We start from the raw sequence: 21,380 nt of genomic DNA, 5'->3' as shown, positions 1-21,380 counted from the left end.
AAATGCTAAAAATGTTGTATAGGATCAGTGTCAAAATTTCCTGGTTGTATTATGTGGATTCATAGCAGCTGCCGTTAGAGTGAGCAAGATTACTCAACAATAAAGCCATACCTTGTATATATAAATTGTCAAATAATAGTGCTTTCAATGTAAAAATGGAAACAGTACCAGATGCTAGCTATATCGTGAAGAACATTTATTGCGATTGGCAAAATCAATCATTGCTTTAAAATGTTTATTCTGTACTACCATACGGAACCCTTATAACCTGTTATCTAAATGAGAAGGCGGTTAGTTAAATATAGATTTGGTGATGCTGGTTGCCTAATGGTACTGTGTGATCATGGAATCCACTGGCAATGTGCTGTAGGAAGAAAAACATGAATAGATTTTACATTGCATTATATATGCTCCTTATTTCTTTTCTGACACACAGATACATGCTGTGTTGTTTGTCTGTAATATTTAAAAATAGCTGTAAATTGTGACAGAATCATCAAGCAGTTAATAGTGAAGAAAAAAAACCCCAGAATTAAGGGTGTATGGAAGAACCTTAATATGGCTTCTTTGTGTGTATGCATTGTCAGAAAGCCTATAATTAATCATGCAATCAGATTCTTCCCCTTCTCACTCACCTTCCCTTCCTCCGTTCTGTACTAGACCGATCTTCTGAATGAACTGCTTTTCAGTATGTTGTTCAGCATGTGGTCTAATGCACTATTCAAATACGTGTCTGAATAGAGAATTACTTGTTCGTTGCTGAATTCTGCTGCTGGTGCTGCACTGTAGCATCTAAATGGCTTGCAAATGTTAGTTTAATCATACTTGTACCCCTTGTGATGAACAAATTTTATCATACCCTTTGTGTAGACAGGACACTGATGCACAGGTAACTTCAATAAAATTGGGTACTTTTTCTGTGTGTAGAAGATGCCTCTGTACTCATCTCCTGGGAGAATTTGGGTTTTTTTTGTTTGGTTGGTTGGTGTTTTTGGTTTTTTTTAGTGTTTCTATTATTGAGGTTGTATCCTTGCATTGACTTTGGTTATAGTTGTTTACTGCAGCTACATTTGTAGAATAAAGACTCTGCAAGTTAGTGTTGTCTTAGGTTGGGCCCCAAGAAACAAGAAGAATTTGATCTGTAACTGCTCCTAAAGTTCAATTTGAATCATAAATCATAACCTGTGAAGCAGTCTGAACTTGAACTGTAGAAGAGATGCAAAACCGCTTTGCTAGAATGTCCTACTGTCCCTGCAGTCACTTATGTTGATTCACAAAACAGTTTTTATCTTAAGAAAATAACGCGTTGCCTAAATAGTTTGAAAACATGGTTTTAAATCATTTTCTTAAATGTAGTTTGTAACTACAATATGGAGGAGTCACTGGAAGTAAAGATACAGCGTGAATTTTTCCACTGGATTTCACAGATACTTGCTAATGGACCTTCAGGAATTCTAGTTTCAGTTTAGCTCATTTCTGGTGGAAAACTGTTCTATCTTCTTTTCTCCAGTACTCCCCATATCCTTTCATTGCTTCATGCCTTTCTTCAACTTACTTTCTTCTGCCTTGCATTTGGGCTTCAGTGCTGAACTCAAGCTACGTTTTCTTTTCAGTACCAGGGTACTTAAGCAGGGGAGGACTGAGAATATTCTCAAGCCCTGTATCTGGCTACTCAGTGGTCCCTGACTGCCCAAAAAGATCCCTAAGTAGTTAGGGAAGTGGACATGCTTTTTCCTAAAGAATTTCCTGAAATAGTTGTAATACTCTAGCCTGCAACAGTCACCTGTGCTTTGATGAAGGTGTAAGCTATTGGAAAGCTGGAGTCCCCGATTGTGCCTGTTGCAACCAGCAGCATTTTTGGTGCATATGCTCTGGGAAAAACACTTTGGTGGTTGTATTCCATGTGAGCAGGATGCTGTGCTCTGGTATTGAATTCATGTGAGTGAATCCATGGGGAATGCATGAATGATTTATGTCGATCATCCTAACAACTGCTAATGCAGTGTTTCTGTTAAACCGCATCATAAGGACTTTTGTGGGTTGTAGGTATTTTGTATTTTACAGGTATGCTATCTGGCAAAAATGCTATCTTTCCTCCTGGTCTTTGCCTATAAAAGCAAGACATCTCCATCACTTTGAGTACAGTTATACAGGCCCTAGAGGGAAAGGTAGGACTTCTGATATAATATAAAATAAGTTTTCACCACATACTGCCTGGTGAAGAGACAGCATTAGTCACTTTGTGCTGAAGCATTATGTTTGGTGTAACTTGTTCTTTGCAATAAGTGCATGTTCTTGTTTCAAGCAGAATTGTGCTCGTAATTGTATACTGAGGCAGACTTAACTGTATACAGTTGGCTTCATGAAGGCATCTGCCACCTTTATCTACTTTTGAGGATTTTCATCTAGGTCTCCAACTGTGTTCACAAAGGACCTGTCAAGTTGACAATCTCTGACCTGTCATGATAGTGAAGAAAACCGCAGTATCTGTGTCCTGACCAAATTAGTGTCCCCATTGCCTGCCACAATTGTCACGGGAGTGTTTTGATTGAAAGACCAGTATCTTAAAACTGGTCAAAATAGAGCACAAGTGTTTGGACCTTTGGAAGGTCTCCTCCCTCTTATGTTTAGTGTTTATGAATCCAGGAATTAATATTTCCTGCTTGGACCTTTGGGCTGCTGTGATTTGGAGGTGAAGCGAAGTATTGTAAACAGGTGAACAAGAAAGAAGCTATTCTGTGAGTTTTGACATCATTTAAGAGCAGAAAAAAAGGTGCACTGGTCTGAAGCTGGTATTTAAAAAGTTACTAATATTTATAAAGAAGAATTAATGGCTGAAGTGCTTTCTTACCTTAATTATCTAAAATATCCAAAAAAGTGGTATCTGTGGAAGACCCTAGTTTTGTTTTAAAGTTTTGTAATGTACGTGGATATTAGTGTTCTCTTCATGACCCAAAAGGAGTTTGGCTTTACAGATAATAGGATAGAAAAAGGTTGCCTCTAAAATTCTTCAGAAACTCTGATATTTTTAATCACTTCTAAAATGTGGTGGTGTTATGATGTAAGGGATTGAAAAACAGTCATTCGTTGTAGCTAGCATAACAGCTCCTGGGTATTTTTACTGCCAGTCATCCTAAATTCATGCCATTAAAACCTTAATCCTTAATCGTAATATCACATATTTTCATCTTGTTCTCTTGAGCAGATGATATGATGTTGTATATAGCTAAATGTGAAATCACTTGGCTATTTGTCAACCTGTGTGCAAGTCCGCTTCTTTAAACCACTCTTTTTAGCTTGATATATACAGAAGTGTTTGGCCTGTTACTGTTTTTTTTAAAAAGTAAAATAAAAATTGAATTTACTAATGGCCACTAAAGCAAGCTTGCAGTTGCCTCTTCACTCATCAATATCAGCTGATGGGAAAAGAGGTTGGGATTTGTGTTAATGGCCATAAGCTGGACAGATTTATTCAGGAGGGTATTGCTCAGTGCGCTTCCCCTGCAGTTTGATGTGTTGTTCAGAAGGGCATATGACATTCTTTAGAATTAAGCTAGTCTTAGGAAAAAAGGCCCTTGCCAATTAAACCACACTCTGCTAAGAAGGAAATGCCAGTAATATGACTTTATGAGCCAATAATTGGACACTTAATCTAGAATTTGTTTCTGTCTGAGCAAAATGTGGAGGCTTAAACTAATGATGCTGATTTTGCTGGTAGATTAAGCGATGGTAGTTGAATGAAATAAATGTTTGTTATTATCTGTGGTATCCTAAAGGGTGTATGTAGTAGAGCTTTTTGTGTTTTCTGTGTATTAAGACATAGATTGAGGAAACTGATTTCTTTCCTTTAAAAAATCGGATGGGAAAAATTGACAAGCTGTTAAACTGAGAAATCTGGATGAATCTATTTGTTGGTGAGCAACATTTCGGCTTTCCTACTTGCTTCTTCCAAAATTGTAAATGCAACCTGTGATGTTTACCATGATGTTTATGCAACATCCGTGGATGGTTGCCAGCCCATAAGAGATGGTTAATGAAACTTTTTTGAGATAGACCTTTTAGAATGGTATAGTATTATTTTGTCCTCCTCTCTTTTAAGTGCAGAAATGCCACTGGCTTCCTGTTGGCATCTTTATCTTTTGTGTAATGATGAATCAAGTAAAATAAGACTGTAATCTCTGTAGCCAAAGTGTAACATCCTATTAGATGTCTTGTGGCTCAGAAGCTGTGTTGAGCAACACGGTGAAAGAAACTTGGTTAAATGAACACCCAAATAAATACCAAAAATTGCATTTTAAAGGTCAGATTCTGATTTTTTTTTTTCTTCTTTTTTTCTTCTTCTTTCTACTGACATAAATCTAGAGGGACTGCATTCCTTTTACTGCAGGTTTGTCTCAACAGATGTGAGGGCAGAGTCTGATCAGGAGTTTGTTTGTGACAGACCTGTTAAACATAAAGAATATCTTGTTAAGCTATGATTTTTTTTTAGCATGTTAAGAAACCTATTTTTAGGAAGTGTTCTAGCTGTTAGAACTTCATAGGCATTATGAATTTCTTTATTTTCTATAGCTTTAGCTATAGCTTATGACTAACTATGACACCCTGCTTGCTAAATGTTCATCCTGTTTAGGGTTTTCCATGTTAAAATGTTCTTGGATAGAGATTTTTCTGCAAGTCTACCTATATTCAGTCTTACCTTTTTGATCAAGCAAAAACAGTGTGCATATGTTCCTACTGGTGCTTGTATTAGATTTAAAAATATAATAGTGAATGTCATTTTGAATTTAAGGGAACTAGATCATATAGTCTTATAAGAATTGACAAATAATGTCCCTTTTCCAATATGATTTTTATATAACTTCAGGAATTCTGTAAAAGATTAGGAATTAATCTTAAACTCAACTTGAATCAGTAGAAGTTGAACAGATTGTTTTGAAACCATCTGAAATGCTGAAAGGAAGGTAGAATGTCTTTTGACCCGCCAAATGGACTTTGATTGAAAATTGTCATGTAGGTGCAGCCGTGATAGAGCAAGCATGCTGCTGAAGTTTAAAAAAAATAGATAAAAATCACATCATATTTTAAATTCTGTTCTTGTTTCTTTAATGTGAGGGTTATCAATTCTGTAGAAGCAAGAAAAGAATCTAACTTTGGTTTCTTTTATGCATTATTTCCAAATTCCTCTGTTAGATTCTTCTTATTATTCACATTCTTTATACACCTAATTTGTACAAAAAACACAATGCTTATTAAAAGAAGAGGCTCTGATGTTCTGTACTGCTCTCAAAAAATCAGTTGGAGGCAGCTCCTCTTGCAGTAGTTGTCCCTAATAATTTTTCCCGACAGTATGTAATTACATTTACCAGTATCCATTATTCCTCCTGTTGGTTACACAGGCCTTTCATTCGTCAGACTTTATCTGCATAATAGTACAGTGACTAGGTCTAAAGCAAAGAAATAAACTGGAAAAAACATTTTTCTTCCAAGAAGTATTTGTGTTGACTGCAGCTATTTTTATTTTTTTAAATTTTTTTTTAAAAGGAGTGTACACCCCCACCCCCCATTTTGATTGTGTCATCTCAAATACCTTTTGAGCATTGTGTCTGTAGACAAGCACAATGTGAATCTTCTGAGGGATTGTTTTCTTGGGTTTTGATCTTTTTGTTTTGTTCTTCAGTTTGGAGTCTGAGGCAGTATGAGTTTTGTAATGCTGTCTAGAATGCATGTATTGGCAGGCTTTCACTTGCTCTGATGCCTGCTCTAGAGATGGGGGGCTCTTTCTGCTGGTACTGTGCTTTAATTTGTCCAAGATACTTGAATAACTGCTATGAGTCTTTAGGTCATATTGTATAGAATTAGCTGGGCACACATTAAATAAATAGCTGTTCCACTGAATCATCTCAAAACAATAGTTACATGGAGATAGCAGTGAACAGGGTTGTTACTAGTAGGGTAACCTGTTAATGTTCAGGTCCAAGTGACCTACAGCGCAATTTCAGAGCTTCAGTTTCTAGCAGCGAGAAGGTGTACCCAGGGGTGCTGCCTGGGGATAGGTCTGTGCTAGCACTTCTAACTCAGATTGTGAGTGTGTGCTTGGAAGTGAAGCTCCCGTTTATTCTCACTCTGCTTTGATGCCTGTGATGGAGAAATCTTAGGGGTTGTAAATTCGGTTCCTTTTGGACAAAATATCTACTCGAGGAGTGTACCTAATGCTTTCCAGCTTGCTAATGGGCTTCAGTGCAAGAGATGACTAGAAAGAAACTCCTCCCTCCAAACATATGTAGTGTGGACATTGCACCTGAGCACCAGCTCTTTTGTTCCACAGATTTGCTCCTATTGCACTTCTCTGCCAACAGAACCATAGCCTAAGGATCTCAATTTTACTGCGTGCTCATCCGTATGGATGGAAGGTACTAACACTCCTAAAGTGGGTGATGTCAAGCTAACAGGTTTAGGAGTCCTGATCTAGAGCTAAATTCTTGCAGGTTATTGATTGAATTTTTAGAAGACTTAAAGGTCAGGAAAAGATGAGAAGGACTGTTTCCACCCACCCTATGATCTGGATTGTTGCCTGTGTTTGCAGTCCAACGTAGTTCATTTTAATGCAGCCAAATCAAAAGTAATGCTGCTGAGCAAGAAGGTGGCTTACAATATTAAGCTCTGAAAGACTGTATTCAGGCAAGCAGTGGTGCAGAGAAGGACCTGAGCATTGCGGATTACTATCACGAGTATCTTGATATGAGTTTCTGGTACAGTGCACTGTTCAAAGAAGTGAATATTGATGAATTAAAATGGCAACATGCAGAAAAAAAGAGGGAGATGGTCTGGCTTTCTATACATGCCCCAGTACACTTGTTGTGCACAGGTGGGAACTCAAAGGAAGAAAGCAAAAATAATCACAGCATTAAAAACAAACAAAGAAACCAACAACTGCCTGGGTTCGGAAGCTCTGTCTTTCCATTTAGCAGCACAGAGGTTGAGAAGTGTCATGTCTATATAAAAATACCTATATATAAATAGATACATAGTGCATGTGCAAATATATATACAGGTGCAGAAGAGATCTGGTGGTTTAATGAGAACCAATGGGGAATCAGGCGGATTCAACCTTGAAGTCAGAAACAGTGCTGTAGTTAAATTAGCAGTAAAACTTTAGGAGAAGAGAGCTGGTGGAATCTTTTATAATCTTTTAAGATAAAATTAGGTATTACTTTTTGTAAGATGTATTTTAGTCAAACTTCTGGGAACAATTCAATGGGTTATATAGAGAGATTATAGCTGAGTGACTGCAATAGTCACTTCAGGCTCTAAAATACGTAAATCCATAAACAATATTAAAAAACCCACATATGCAGATATATTTCAGAAGGACAAGTTTAATGTCTGTTACAGGGACCATTGTTGTCTCCCAGTTAGTATGGCTTGATGTTATGGCTTAATTACATTTTATTGTTACTGTATATTGTTAATATAGACAGTAGCTTAAATATTGTGTGCGCAGAGATCCTCAGTTTCAATTTCATATGTACATGGGGTTTACTTGGATGGTTCCACGTGTTGGTAGTAGAAGAGCAGGTGTTCCCTGTGAGCTAATTGGGAATTCACTTATCCTGTTTTTATATAGCTAATATATTAAGCTTCCCTGCATGTATGTTTGTTTTCATTTCAGGCTCCATTCAGGAAAACTATTACTGATAAAAATCTGTGTTTCAAACAGCACAGTGTAGGAGCGCTGAGCTGAAATTGAATTTGTGAAGTGTTTCTGTTACAGCCTCGTCATCTTTATAGTGCTCCAGAGAGGGACAAAGAGAGGACTTTTCAAAACATTTATACCTGACTTCAGAGTTAACCCTCCTAGTACTTTCTTTTCTAAACATTATTTCAGATATAGATGTGGTGACAAAAATCAAAGCTTTCTTGAAGCTTGTTGCTTTTAACTGTATATTCATAGTTTCGTAGTTCTGCGTTGCCCAGTACTAGTCATCAGATCTGTTCAGAACTTGCAGCTCATTCTTTGTGGGGGTATCAGAGGAGGCTTCCCTATCTTCTTGTTTGTTTTTAATGAGTTGACATTGGCTTGTAATTGCCTGGAAAAATTTTTGTCTTGTTTCTGGTCAGAGTTGAGCCTGACAGACACACTGATATGGAGCTTAGAGGCTTCCGGGCATCTCCAGTTTATCATTTTGGCATTTCCAACTTTAGATTCAATGCCAATGGGTAGATTTTACTGATTTGTTAAATTGCTTTCTGGCACTTGGGTGTTCAAATTCTGCATAGCAGGGGAGCAGTGATGTACTTTTCTACACCCAGTTTGGTGTGTGCTTCTGCAAGGGACAGTCATGGAGGACAGTGTGCATATGTCTTTGAGGACATAATAGGGGAGATCTGTCATGATACAACCTTCTAGAATATTGAAGTTCTGGTTTGCTTTACAAGAATATCATCTGGGCTTGGAGGCATTCCTCATCAGTGGAAGACGGAAGTTTGTATTGATCAATAGTCATTTGTGTTGGCTGTGGGAGAGGAATCATCAGGGACTGTATACGCAGGTTGGCAGGGATGTCCTTTGGCTTGATGATCCAAAAGAGGTCAGAAGAGAAATGATTCAGCTCTCCAGGTGAAGGAATTTTGGCATGCTGCTTGGGCCCAGGGATAAATACTAAATAGCTACCTTATGCCTATCTGAGAAAAATTATTCTTTCCAGATTTGATGTAGTGTATTCCCATCTTTGTGTGGTGGCTGTCAAAGTCTCTAATGTACAGCTGGGCAGTTCACGCATGGAAGAACTTGTTGCCTTCGGTTCGCCCTTAGAGGCTTATAAACATTAGCCACCCAGAGGCTACTGATTTAGGTAAGCATGCTATAAATTGACACTGCATGTAAATGAGCTATCATGCTGTGTTGTGGTGATTAATGTAACTGTAATGGCACACATTATCTTTTAAAATTATGATAACCTGGGGAAATCACTTAAGGATAACCTGTTCTGTCTGTTCTTCTCAGGAGAATATCTGCATTTTGGCTCCATGTATCTTATCTCTACTCCTAATGCAAAAAAGAAAATTAAAGAGAGCAAACTGTATACTAGGACCATATTCTAACTTACATTGCTTTTACTCCTGCGTGTTAATTTTCTCATGCAAAAAACCTGCTTTTGAATTGCCTTGAGACTGGCCTTTTTTTAATAGGCACTATCCAGAAATCATATTGCTTTTGTTACAAGCTCAAGATTCAGGTGTTGGTGCTGGCACTTAACTAATTGTGGCTGAACCCTTCATACTTCTGTAATGCTGTTAAGGCCCTGGCACTAACTGTTTGAGGCTTGGTTTGACTTAATTTAAACCTTACAGGAATTTGTCTTAGTTTAGCTTTTCATTCTGAAAGTATGTACTTTTCCTTGCAGGTTTTGCTTGTGCCATAAGTCAATATTTGTTCCAGTTTCTAAGCACAACAGCTGATGAATACTTACGTTTTTTCTGATCTGTTGGTACAAGTTTCATTAATTTATGTATGGTTAAATTTGGAGAAAAATTTCTTTCTTGTTTCAAATGAAGTTTAAAGCAGAAAAAAAAATACAGCTGTGGAATGCCTTTGGTTTTGCTAGTTCCCTACTTTGGTCCAAATCCTGAGAAAGCTGGGATTTTTGAATGTGAAGCATTAACGAAAAATGCTTCAGTAAGTTTGCAGAATCCCAGATGTTTGGATCCAAGGCACCAATAGGTACATTTCACCCTTTTTACTTGGGAATCCTTTGGGCTGTGTCTACCCTCTTTTGCCCTGTGCTCTAACACAGAAACAACTCTGTCCTGCTAATTCTGAGACCTTTCCTCCTCTCCCTGCTTTTTCCTATCGGGGTAGTAGGAGGAGCTCAGGAATCCTTGAGGAGAGGCAAACTATAAGGTGTGTATTCCTGGAATAGTTATTTGACTTCTCCTCATGAGACTAGAAAAGTCTTTTCATGGAGGGGCTCTTGAGAGAAGTGAATGAGTCAGGGGAAGAGGATGAAGGGAGAAAAAGATTATGTCTTAATAAATGCTAGTAATCACTTGGCAGGTATGCATACAGGGCAAGTAGAGTTCAGTATCTATCAGCACCGGCTATGGTAAGTGCTGCGTCTGTTAAGAAAGCCATACGACTTGAAAACATGAGATTTACATATACAGTGAAGGCTTTTGTAAAAGTATGTTTTACTGTAATTGTAGTGAAATACACCCTCTTGTGGCAAGAAGGAAAACGTCCAAGCAGAAACCCGTGTGACCTCTTTTTTTCTATGCTCACTGGTTTGCCTTCTTCTTTTGTCTTTCCGTTGTGTTCAGTGAATATTCCTCACTGGTATGCACCACGTCTGCTTTCCTATAGTTTTCTGTTGTTTCATCTTTCTGTTATGCAGTACCTGAACCTGTTCTGTTTGTCTTTCAAATTCTAAAACTTCACTCTGTTTCAGTCTGTCTGGTTTTATCAATATTTGAATTGTGTTTACACTCTTGGCTTTAAAGTGCCCTTTCTTACTAAGTTGCCAACATATTGAAAATATGCCTTACAGACTAACTTTAAAACATTTACCAGAGTAAAAGGCTGAAAAAATAAATAAGGATGTTGAAGAACATACTAGTTTTGTTTCTTAAATAGCTTAGTTTGTCTGAACTACTATGAACGGGTCATGTATAGACGGGATTAGGAGATAACATGCTGCTTTTCCCAGCTGTTTGATTAACCAGCTTAGAGATGGGTCAAATGCAGTAGCAGGGTGCAAAGAAGGCACAACATTACCTTCAAAGTGCAGAAAAGGCCCTACAGCATGTTTGCAGTTTATCAGATTTGCTGTATAATAAGCTGTACACTCCATTCAGCACTATAATTAACCCAGGAAAGCACTGCGGTTCAGTCTTTGCTGATAGCATGAACCTCACAAAGCCAAGCAGTCTCAGCAAAATACCTCTAAATAAGATTAAGCAAAGCGAACCAACCATGAAATAAAATGTAGGCTAAGTGTCGAGCAAATACTATTTGTTGCTTGCATCTAGTACCCAGTTCTGTGCTTGGCATGAGGTGTCCAGGCATACTCTGTGTGTATAGCACTGGCAACTCTTAACAAGTGCTGACAGATGAGACCTTAGGCAGATATCATTAATGTTTTCCCTGTGCAAAGGAAAATAACCAAGTGTTGTATGAAAACACTTGTAAATGCATGTTGTTGGCATTTCCCACAACTCCTAAACAGTCATGGCTCTCAGCCCATTGATGCCCAGTAGGGTGGGAATTACATGTTGGTGGAATCATCTGGAATATGGTGGACAGAAATGGTGGCAGACTGGGTAATGCTGGGATATCAGTCGAAAGAAGAAACAAAAAGATGTGGAGAAGGGAAAGCCAAGTCTGGTGGCATATTTGTAAAGTGAAAGGTTCCTTAGACCTGTGCTGTTGCTGAAGAACTTTGTCAGACAGCAGGCAAAAGGCACACTGCTTATGTGATGGAGAATTCAGTAGGTATAGACACAGAGAGTCCTGAAATCTAGTACCTATTTGAAAAACAGATCTCATCATGCTTTCTTTCACCTTTCAGGTATCTTGCAATATCTTCAGAACTCTCCCACCTAGTGACAGCAATGAATTTGATCCAGAAGAAGATGAGCCCACCTTGGAGGCATCATGGCCACATTTACAGGTTTTTGATCATTTATCTCAGAAGAAATGCTTATCATTGCTTAATGCATCTAATAATTTTCTTAGCTTTTTTTAACCTGTGAATCAGAACTTGTCTGTGAGACACTAACATTTACTAATACTGTTCATGGCTATAATATAGTACCTACAAAGATTTTGTGAAATTTGCCAAATGTTAAAGCTCTCTTTCAAAATTGTGTTGATGGTGTCCCTCATATTCCTCTTTTCCATCATTGATTTAAAAATTATTTTGCTTTCCAAACTGCTCTGATGCACAAGTGTTTTTCAGCAACTTCAGCAAGAGCATTGTGGGGATGATACTGCTAGCAGTTTTGCTTTACCGAGGGTAGTTAATTTTCATACAAAAGTACACAGGTGTTGGCAGCTGATCAGAAAAATGAACGAGAAGCTACATCCCTATCTAAGTCTTCCTTCCTCTCCCTGGGTCGAGGTTTGCTTTCAGGTGTTTATAGCAGGATGCATGCTCACTGCTGTGTATCGTCCCTTCCTCTGTAGCTCAAGTGTCAACACAAGGTATTTTGAACAAAGAATATAAACTAATTTTGGAGAAAGCATCATTGATGCTAATGCAGTAAATCCCTTTATAGAAAATATAGATGCAGATCCTGCCTGTGTTAGTCAGGGCAATGACTTATACCACTAGTAAATTTAGAAGAAGTTTGCCCGAGTAACAGTTCATGGAGTCTGGGAGTTTTTGTGAGCAAAGGAGCACAATTGATCTCAGCATGAAATGAGGATTTTATTTGACAGTTGCATGCACGATCATTGCATGTGAGCACTTTGTTTCACTCTTTGTGCTCTTAAATTCAGAATCTGTTGAAATGTAGGTTTCATCCCTCATTTATATTTAAATTTCACAAAAAATAAGAATCTTTAAAGCTTCAAGGCAGCTCTGAACAGCTCTGCCTGCCTGGGAACAGCACAGGCATACATGTCTGTTATCTTATGTTTTTTGACACTAGTGCTGTAGTTTTAAAAGTCATTACTTACATGGAAGTGATCAAATTTCTTAACCAGAGGAATCATTACCATTGTCAGGAAGAAATGCACCAAAGTATTTGTCAGGAGCTGATGGAATTCATTTCCTGGTGATTTAATATTAGTTATGTAAGCTGTCACTTTTCCCATGTCATATTTCTAAACTTCTCTCCCCCTTTTTGATTTCCTGTTGCTTCCTTTTAGAAGTCAGAGAACACTGACATAAAGCAGCAGCAGCAGTATTGCAACATTGGTGTCTGCATGGCAAAGTTTAAAATTATTTTAAAATGTAATTTTTAGCTTCCTTTCTCCTTTCAGTATCAATATTCATACTCACTGAAGTCGGAAAGGAACAAGTTTTCAATGGCTGCTGCTCTTGAAAAGGTTTAGCAGAGAGAATTGCTAGCTGGTAGCTCATTTATCAGTGACAGGTCAGGCTTGCTGTCTTGTAAGGCCACAGTAGTCCCTGTTTCACTTAACTTCCTTTTTGCCTGGTTTTTATACTCTTCTTTTTCCCCAGTAAATGAAAAGTCTGTTGCTGTCCCACTGAATAGTTTAGGCAGAGATGGAATTGCATGAAAGTAAGCAGGTTTTCTTTAGCCCTGAGGCTAGTCTTTACAGTAAGTTAGAAACTTCTGAATAAATTCTGATTTGTATCCTTCTGTTTCAAGTTGTAGTAGAACGCTACTCTAAGCAGTTTCTAATTTAATTTAAATATTTCCAACTGTTTCACCAACCCTTTCAGAATCGTAATGTCTGTATTTGATGTGACTTCAGCAGTTCAGAGGGCAGTTGAAATATGCTTTCCAATTACTCTAGGAAGCTTTACAAGATGATAACAAGCATTACAAGAAGGCAGTGCCTGTTCTTGGAGATGAAATGTCTTAGACTGGAGTTAAATAAGCAAAACTAACTTTAAAAACTCATGTAATTAATTCTAACTCTAAAGTAGTAATTTGATAAAGGAGAAAAATCTTTTTCATTTTTTTAACCTTTTGCTCTGTGGAAAAATAAGTATTTTATTTTCTAGCAAAAGAATTTAGGGAAATACTTAATATAAAGAGTAATCAAGTCATAAACTAAACAATGGATTTTTTTTTCTTTTGCAGCTTGTATATGAGTTTTTCATACGATTTTTGGAAAGCCAAGAATTTCAGCCCAGCATTGCCAAAAAGTACATAGATCAGAAATTTGTATTGCAGGTAAGCTGATCTGTTTTCTTTAAGGCTTCATGTTGCTTTAAAAAAAATTTTTTTAAAAAGATTTTGTTTAGAATTTGAAAGCGTAACTTTATTTGCAACAGAAAAAGGCTAAACAAGCATATACAATGGAAGTTTTCAATCTATGGAGGTAGGGGAAATATGTGTGTGTCTTTATGTCAGTCTCTGTTGCTGTAGATATATAAAATAGTTGGTTTGGCTCCAGTTTTGATACCTTAATCAAAATATTTGACTTACCGGTTATGAGAGGGAGCTGAAACAGTAACTGTTAAAAAATGAAAGGTTTACTATCAAGTAGTCTAAAAATGTTGCTATCTAGCGAGACTACTTAAATGCCAGTTTTAATGCGTCTTAATATTGTTAAAATATTTCTGTTGGAAGGGGAGAGTATTTCTTCCTTCTATCTCTGCTGGAGAGCTGGCAACAGGGGCAGAAGTTCATTAACAAACCCATTCTCAGCGCAGTACTGAAAACAGTGATGCTGTAGTGGTTGGGGAAGAAGTAAATCAAAAGGTCATATGAAGTTTAAGGTCTATTAAAAGCATGGAAGAAGAATTGGCATCAACAATAAATAACATTGCAAAGAATGGGTAGCTTTATTTTTGTAGTTTGCATGCTATCATTATGGCTAAATGGAAGAGATGGCCTCTGTCAATCGATCAGCTGGTAACCAGGTATTTTACATGTATTGCATCTGTCTCCTTCTTGTGTACAAGCTTGGCTTCTTGTGTGCTTCACTTGAAACTACAGTAATTGGTCTCCTCTACTGAGGGATTGTCATCCAGGCCTTGACAGATGCCAGAACAGATAGCTGAAGGAAGATATTTTCTGGGATAAGCCAGGAAACTCCACATATATGACTTTTGTCTTCAGCTTTTTGGGAATAGACCTGTCTTGTGTTTTCTGTTCCCATCATGAATTTTTGTATAACCGCAAAGTCAGAAAGAATTTCGTGTTTAATGCTGTCTATAGCTTGCTTTTGAAATCAGGGAAATTTAGAAAGATTCCTCCTTAGAAAAGGGAGTTTTCTTCCAGGCTGAGACTTGAATAAAAGCCAAATTAGAAGTGGCAGGAGATACTCAGCATTTTTGAAGACCTTTCTCTCACCCCTTTGTCATGGAGCTTTCATTTTTCCCTGTAGTGCTCAGGCAATAAAAGTAGTGCTTTTGCAGTCCTTGTATGTTATTTATATGAAGAATACATGAAAAATGTAGCAAAGAGAGCAATTTCTATCCTTAAATTCAAAGATTCAAAGAAGGGACTTCAGTTTCTTTCTTAACATCACAAGACCTTCTTCACTCTACAGAAGTAATGGGATATACTTATATTTTTATTTTATCCATCTTCTAAATACAAGAGTATTTTTCATCTGGATCAAACTTCTGTGGTGGAGTTTCCTTTTTGTTCATCTAAATATTGCTTTGAACAAGGGGGTGCACCAATCTGATGATCCAGTGCTTGGTGGAGATGTAAGACTATGTGGGGGGTGGGGGGTAATCACTATTGACAGGTTTTTCCAGACTGATTTTATTTTCTTTAGATACAGCAGGATTGCATTAGAAGGAATGCTTGTGTTCTAATTCAAAATCTAGAGGAAATAATTCCTAGATGCTCCTGTTATGTGCTGCTGAACTTGGTCGTGACAGGCAGCATCCCGCTCACTTATGCACTTTCAAGGTGTTCAAACCTGTTACAGTTTGGCACAGGATAATGGGTCTAAAAGAAGGTTTTTGGTTGTTTTTTTTTTGTTGTTTGTTTGTTTGTTTTTTAGCATGTTAGTCTTTATTAAATCTACTAGATGAAAGAATAGTATCTACTGAAAGAGGGATGTAGATTTTTAAAACCTACGTATCTGAAAATGTATGATACGACAATTAAGAGTTCAAAACAATTCTAAGAATTCGTAAGTTCTTGCCACATGGGTTAGGCGATGTGTTTTTATATATTGCTATGCACAGTATATCAATTTAAAATTCACATTTTTCCATAAAAAATTCTGTTGAGCCTAATATATACATGCAAGTAGATATATTTCCCTGTGTATAAGTGTTTGTGTTTAGCCTGTAAGAACTGGGGTGTCCTTCCACTTACTGCTGTATTTGTTGTGTGTCTAGAGTAACTCCTAAGAATCTGTGACTACAGATCATTTACATAGGAAACCAGTTTAAGACTTAAGAACATGAAACATGTGTGGTGTTTCATGACACTGACAACACAAGTGTGACAGTCTTTGAAATCAGCTTTCTGTCTAAATTAATTTGTTTTTTTTTTAAATTTGAGGAACTTTAATGAAGTGTTTCTTGGCAGTAAGAATGCCTATATGAAAAAATGATACAGTTTTTTTTAATGGGCATTTTTCAAGCTTTTTCTTGTTTGCTTGCTTTTTGCTTTTGGTTTTTGGAATATAGATGTGTTTCTGGCTTTCAGCTGTATGTTTTGATAAAATGCTGTACTTAACAGTGTAACTATTCATTTCTAAAGCCTGCTTATATACAGTCTGAAATGGTTGGCAGTGGTTGCTAAGAGACATACTATTCAAATATATCCACAAGTGTCTGTGTTATGTAGGTTGCTATTTTGGAAAAATTATTTCCCTTTTCTATGTTTAGTGTCAGAATAGTCACATAAATTATGGAAGTCTTGCAGCTTATCCATAAAAATAAGACTAAATTGCTGAAACCTGATAACAAATTGGACATATCAAAATAATTGTGTCTCTCTCAAAAAAAAAAAAAAGAGACTGAGTCTTAGTTCAGCGATGTTTCCACAGAGGATCTGTATAAGAGAACTGGAAATATAAATACTTTGCTCCTAAAAGCAATCCAATAAGAAAATTAAAAACATAAGTGTTTCCAGCTGTTTGCTGTCTTTGGGTGAAATTTGCTATTTGGGGAAGGATGAGGTGACTATTTATTTATTTAACTGTAGAACTAATTGAACAAAGCAATGTGTTTATAACCTCTGGAGGGCAGCTGACAAACCTCATCGTTTCCTCGTGAAATTCCCACCATAGATTCTTACTGCAAGGAAAAGACAGTGGGATCTCATTACAAGCTACAGAAACATCCAAAACAATGAAGAATACATACATTATTCCTAAATCTGGATGTTAGAAAGCAAAATCCCAGACAGTTTAACAACTTTTAATCATGTTTTTCTGTCTTTTTTTCTTTTCTACCTCCTCAAAGTTGTGTAGCAGTTTAACAGAGATCAGGTAGTATACATACACTGACATACCTACTTATAATAAGTATTTATAATCTATCTATTTGTGGATCCAAGATAATTTTGTTTTCTACCATTTCCCGTAATAATTTTCTGACAGCATCTTCTGTATTTGTAAGACCTCTTTGGCAAACTCTCTTCATTTCTCTTGCAAGATGGGTACTGGTTAGCAGTTACTTTCTTTTTCAAGCAAGAGGGATACTGTTTGCTTATGATTACTACCTTAAACTTCTCTGTTTTCTGTGCATTGGAGGTAGGTAGGGTTTTTGGGGGTTTGTTTTTTTGTTGGTTGGTTTTGGTTTTAAATAATATTTACCTTCTAACTTATTCCAAATGGCTGCCAGAATAGCAAATGTTGTGGTGTCAAAAAAGATGAAAAAGAAGGGGTAAGAGGAAGCTCATACTTTTGTGGTGGAGGATTCAAGGGGAATAGAACAAAGATCTGCAGGTGATATTCCTCCTGCTCATTTCATGCCTTAATTATTAGAGGCAACTTCAGGTGTTAGTGTTTTGAGATATATTTTGGACAATACAAGATACTGGATGGTAGGGTTTTTTGACTGAGTAGCACATAATCATTTTGCTGTTTTAAAATCTTATTTAAGAGTTAATTAGTAAAGGTGGGTTTTCTTTTGTTGTTTTTTTGTTTTGGTTTGGTTTTGGTTTTTTTTAAACTGGATATTGAAGTTGCCATTTTGTTCAACCTGAGGATTAATTCCCCCTGATGCTTTGATTTGTGTCGTTTGGTGGAGATCCTGTAATAGCAGACCCAGTACTGGCATAGATTTCACTGTTGAGTCTTTCTACAGCATGAAGGCCATGCAATCACTAGGAAGGCTTAAGAGCTCATAATATAAATTACAAGGAATTAGAAAAAATGTGACCTTGACGCAATGTTGTGGGAACAAAATATTAAAGCAAATGAGGATCTTTTAGTTCTGCAGAATGAAGGAATGGTGGATGGTAAGAGGCAAACTGTCTTATTTTGTAGATATGACAGCACCTAAGAATATATATTATTTATTTTTGTGAAGAAGGAAGGCAGCATTTTGGAGCCAGTTAATCAAAAGTTTATTAGTTGTTTGAAGATTTCCAAAGTTTTGTTATGTCAGAAGTGGAAATTAATAAACTGAGTTTTGTGATGTTGTACTGGGATTACAACAGATTTTTTAATACTGTATTTCTACACCTTGGATAACATGGATATCACATTCTTACATGCATGTGCTTTCATGAATTTAACTTCTGTATAGAAGTCTGTGTCATACTTGTCAAATGTCTACTGTTTCAGTTCTCTTTTTCCTTTAAACACAGCTGTTGGAGCTGTTTGACAGCGAAGACCCTCGAGAACGAGACTACCTAAAAACAGTCTTGCACAGAATTTATGGCAAGTTTCTGGGTCTTAGAGCATTTATCCGAAAACAGATTAATAATATTTTTCTACGGTAAGTTGTGGAAGAAGGTACTTTTTGCTTATGAACATTTTAGGAAACTGATATATTACTTATATTTAACTTTTCTTTTTTTAGATTTGTTTATGAAACTGAACACTTCAATGGCGTAGCTGAACTGTTGGAAATTTTAGGAAGGTAAATGAGTCTTTACTTATTATCTACCTCAAACTTCCCTTCTGGACATGTCACAATAGTGTCGGATTCGGAAAAAGTATTACTATAAGCCCTGATTCTGAAAACAGATGTGCGCACATGCTCATCTTTAAGCCCATGTGCAAATCTCTGTCACATCTTTGCCAAGAGTATATAACTGGATACAAGTTACAGCCGAAAGTGTTGGATTGATTTTATGTGTGTGTTAAATTTTGCGTACTGCATCCTTACATGCTGCAGAAATTATTTTTTTGAGCACACTAACTGTGAATATTTTTAGTAAATCTAACTCTGGCAAGTTAATTACTCAAGAACACCTTGCTTGTATGAATTTACAGACCACATAGACAAGGTCTTATCTGTTTGGCAACCGGTTTCTGCAGCTGTTTATATGTTTATTCCTAAATCGGAGCTGAATTGCTACCTAGATATGTACTGCACTGCTAATATAAAGCACAACAAAAGTCAGCACCTGTTTACAAATGACGTGAGCCTGCTATTTGTAAACAGGTGCTGACTGCTAAATTATTTTAATCTAGAAAGTGCTTGTTCAGACCTCAAGAACGTTTTCTGTGATGATAACACTAACAAATATTTTTCTTCTAATTTCTAGTATTATCAATGGTTTTGCTTTACCTCTGAAGGCAGAGCATAAACAGTTTCTGGTGAAGGTGCTGATCCCTTTGCATACTGTCAGGAGTTTATCACTCTTCCACGCACAGGTAGAAATTATAAAAATATTTTCTGCTCAGTTAGAATGATTTATTTTTTTTTAAAATTGCTTTGGAAATTTAATTGCGTAGCACATAAAAGGTGGGGGTAAAGTTTTGAAATGTGGAAAAAGTGCAATAGATTTTTTTAAAAAATTAATTTAATGTGCTTTGTATGATAAATATCTTGCTTCTGATTAGATAATTAAAAGTGTAACATACATCTGTAAAATTTTGGGGGTTTTGTGTAGTAGTTAAACTCTCTGTTTAGGTTTTCTTCTCTGCTGCTTTCTCACTGTCACAAGTTTGCCTTTCCAATTCCCTCTTCCAAGAGAATGTTTGGGTTTCCTTAGTCTTGTGCTGTCAAGGCTTTTCTTCATCCTGGCAACTTTCTGAATACTAATACCCACATTTTTGCATAATCTTTAACATTCTCCCTCAAGATTTCTTAATACTGCATTTATGCTCTCATATATCTTTTTATACATTCAGCTTTCATGACATAATTTTTCCTCTGATAAGTGATACCTATTGCCTTTCTCTCTGATTTTCAGATAGTGCAGTCTTTCTTATGCTGATAAAGCTATGCTTTCTAAATATGTTATTCCAGGTTTTAGCTGTGTTGGCTCATCTTGCAAGAGCTTTCATGATTTAGCCGATGTATAAAATGTGTAAAAAGATGCAGTTTCAGAGAGTAACAGAAGCTTCAAAACATTGGTTGTGTGACTGTATTTAGAATTCCACGTTGCTCTGATTTTTATTATATATGCTACTTCATCACCCTAATTTTTTTGTAATGTGTTCTGTTGTTTCTTATGAACTGAACTTTGAGTGGATTTGCACAGTGCAAACTGTGCATCTCAGTTCAAAATTGGATGCAATTTAAGAAAGCTCTATAGCATCTTGCCTTGAGTCTCTCTCTTTTAAAAAAATTGTTTCTTTGTGGTTTCTTTATAGAAATGTTCTAACTTCATTTTCTTAAATCTTTACTGCTTCACAGCTGGCGTATTGCATAGTACAGTTTCTGGAGAAAGACCCTTCACTCACAGAACCAGTAAATATTTCTTTCATACTTTTTCTTTTTTTGCATCATAATTGGTTTTCGCTGTTGAGAGAAAAGTAAAAAAAATAAACTTTTTTTTCCTTCTAATTTAGGTCATTAGAGGTTTAATGAAATTCTGGCCAAAAACCTGCAGTCAGAAAGAGGTAAGTGTTACTAGTAGATAGCTAGTAATAACAAAACATAAGAGTTATTTTGTTCTACAATATAATAGGCAAGGAATCTTTAGATATTTCCACGTAGGTAGCACATGCTCTGGTGGAACTTGGTATTAATTCTTGTAGGTGATTTTCCATATTTGAATTCTGTTTTCTTGGACAGTTTTGATTATGAAGATAAAAGCTTGATAACCATGGTTTCTATTCACAAAATAAGCACTGGTTCTTCTGCAGAGAATTTCTTTTTGTTTTAGAAAGGAGAAAATAAACATTGTTTAGGACAGATTGGAAAACACTGTTAGATTTGGAGTTGTTTATGTGTGAGGATAGTATTTTTCCAGGGAAGATGAAAGATATTTTATTGTCTGGCGTTTACCTACTAAACATGTAAAAGAAGCAGTTAGACCTTTGCATTTTTATTTCAAATTCTTGATGCAAATCTGAGTTTCCCTAATGAGATTTTGTGACACAGCAAAACCATTACTTTGAATATTACTTCAAAAAATGAGGTAAAATCAAGAGACTCTCCATAGTTAACAAAGTTTAAAGCTTGGCCAAATCCTTTGTCTGTATGAGGCCAGGTTTTCAGCACGGATATACTGGTGCAGTTCTGAATTTTGTTGTAAAGGACTACTTTAAATACAGCATTTGCACACGCTCGTCCTCCTTCTTTTAAGAGACTGAATCCAGAAGCTGCTACAGGTAGAACATTTTTTGAGAGAAGGTCTTGCAGAGC

At 36.5% G+C, this 21,380-nt stretch overlaps 1 protein-coding gene across 6 annotated transcripts in view; it reads left to right on the top strand.

The window, feature by feature from the left end:
• Window positions 1–21,380, top strand: part of PPP2R5E (protein phosphatase 2 regulatory subunit B'epsilon) — a 77,400-nt gene that overhangs the window by 44,839 nt on the left and 11,181 nt on the right. For 5 of the 6 annotated variants that reach the window (XM_075029630.1, XM_075029632.1, XM_075029634.1 and 2 more), the window contains 7 exons: window positions 11,565–11,666; window positions 13,774–13,866; window positions 18,424–18,554; window positions 18,639–18,698; window positions 19,330–19,438; window positions 20,427–20,480; window positions 20,582–20,632. In XM_075029630.1, the coding sequence (XP_074885731.1) occupies window positions 11,565–11,666; window positions 13,774–13,866; window positions 18,424–18,554; window positions 18,639–18,698; window positions 19,330–19,438; window positions 20,427–20,480; window positions 20,582–20,632 (600 nt within the window). The remainder of the gene's footprint in view (window positions 1–11,564; window positions 11,667–13,773; window positions 13,867–18,423; window positions 18,555–18,638; window positions 18,699–19,329; window positions 19,439–20,426; window positions 20,481–20,581; window positions 20,633–21,380) is intronic. The other variant, XM_075029631.1, reaches the window with a different exon arrangement.

This window comes from Buteo buteo, chromosome 6 (genome assembly GCF_964188355.1).
Source record: "Buteo buteo chromosome 6, bButBut1.hap1.1, whole genome shotgun sequence".
Taxonomy (NCBI): Eukaryota; Metazoa; Chordata; class Aves; order Accipitriformes; family Accipitridae; genus Buteo; species Buteo buteo.
This window is presented reverse-complemented; position numbering and strand designations above follow the sequence as displayed.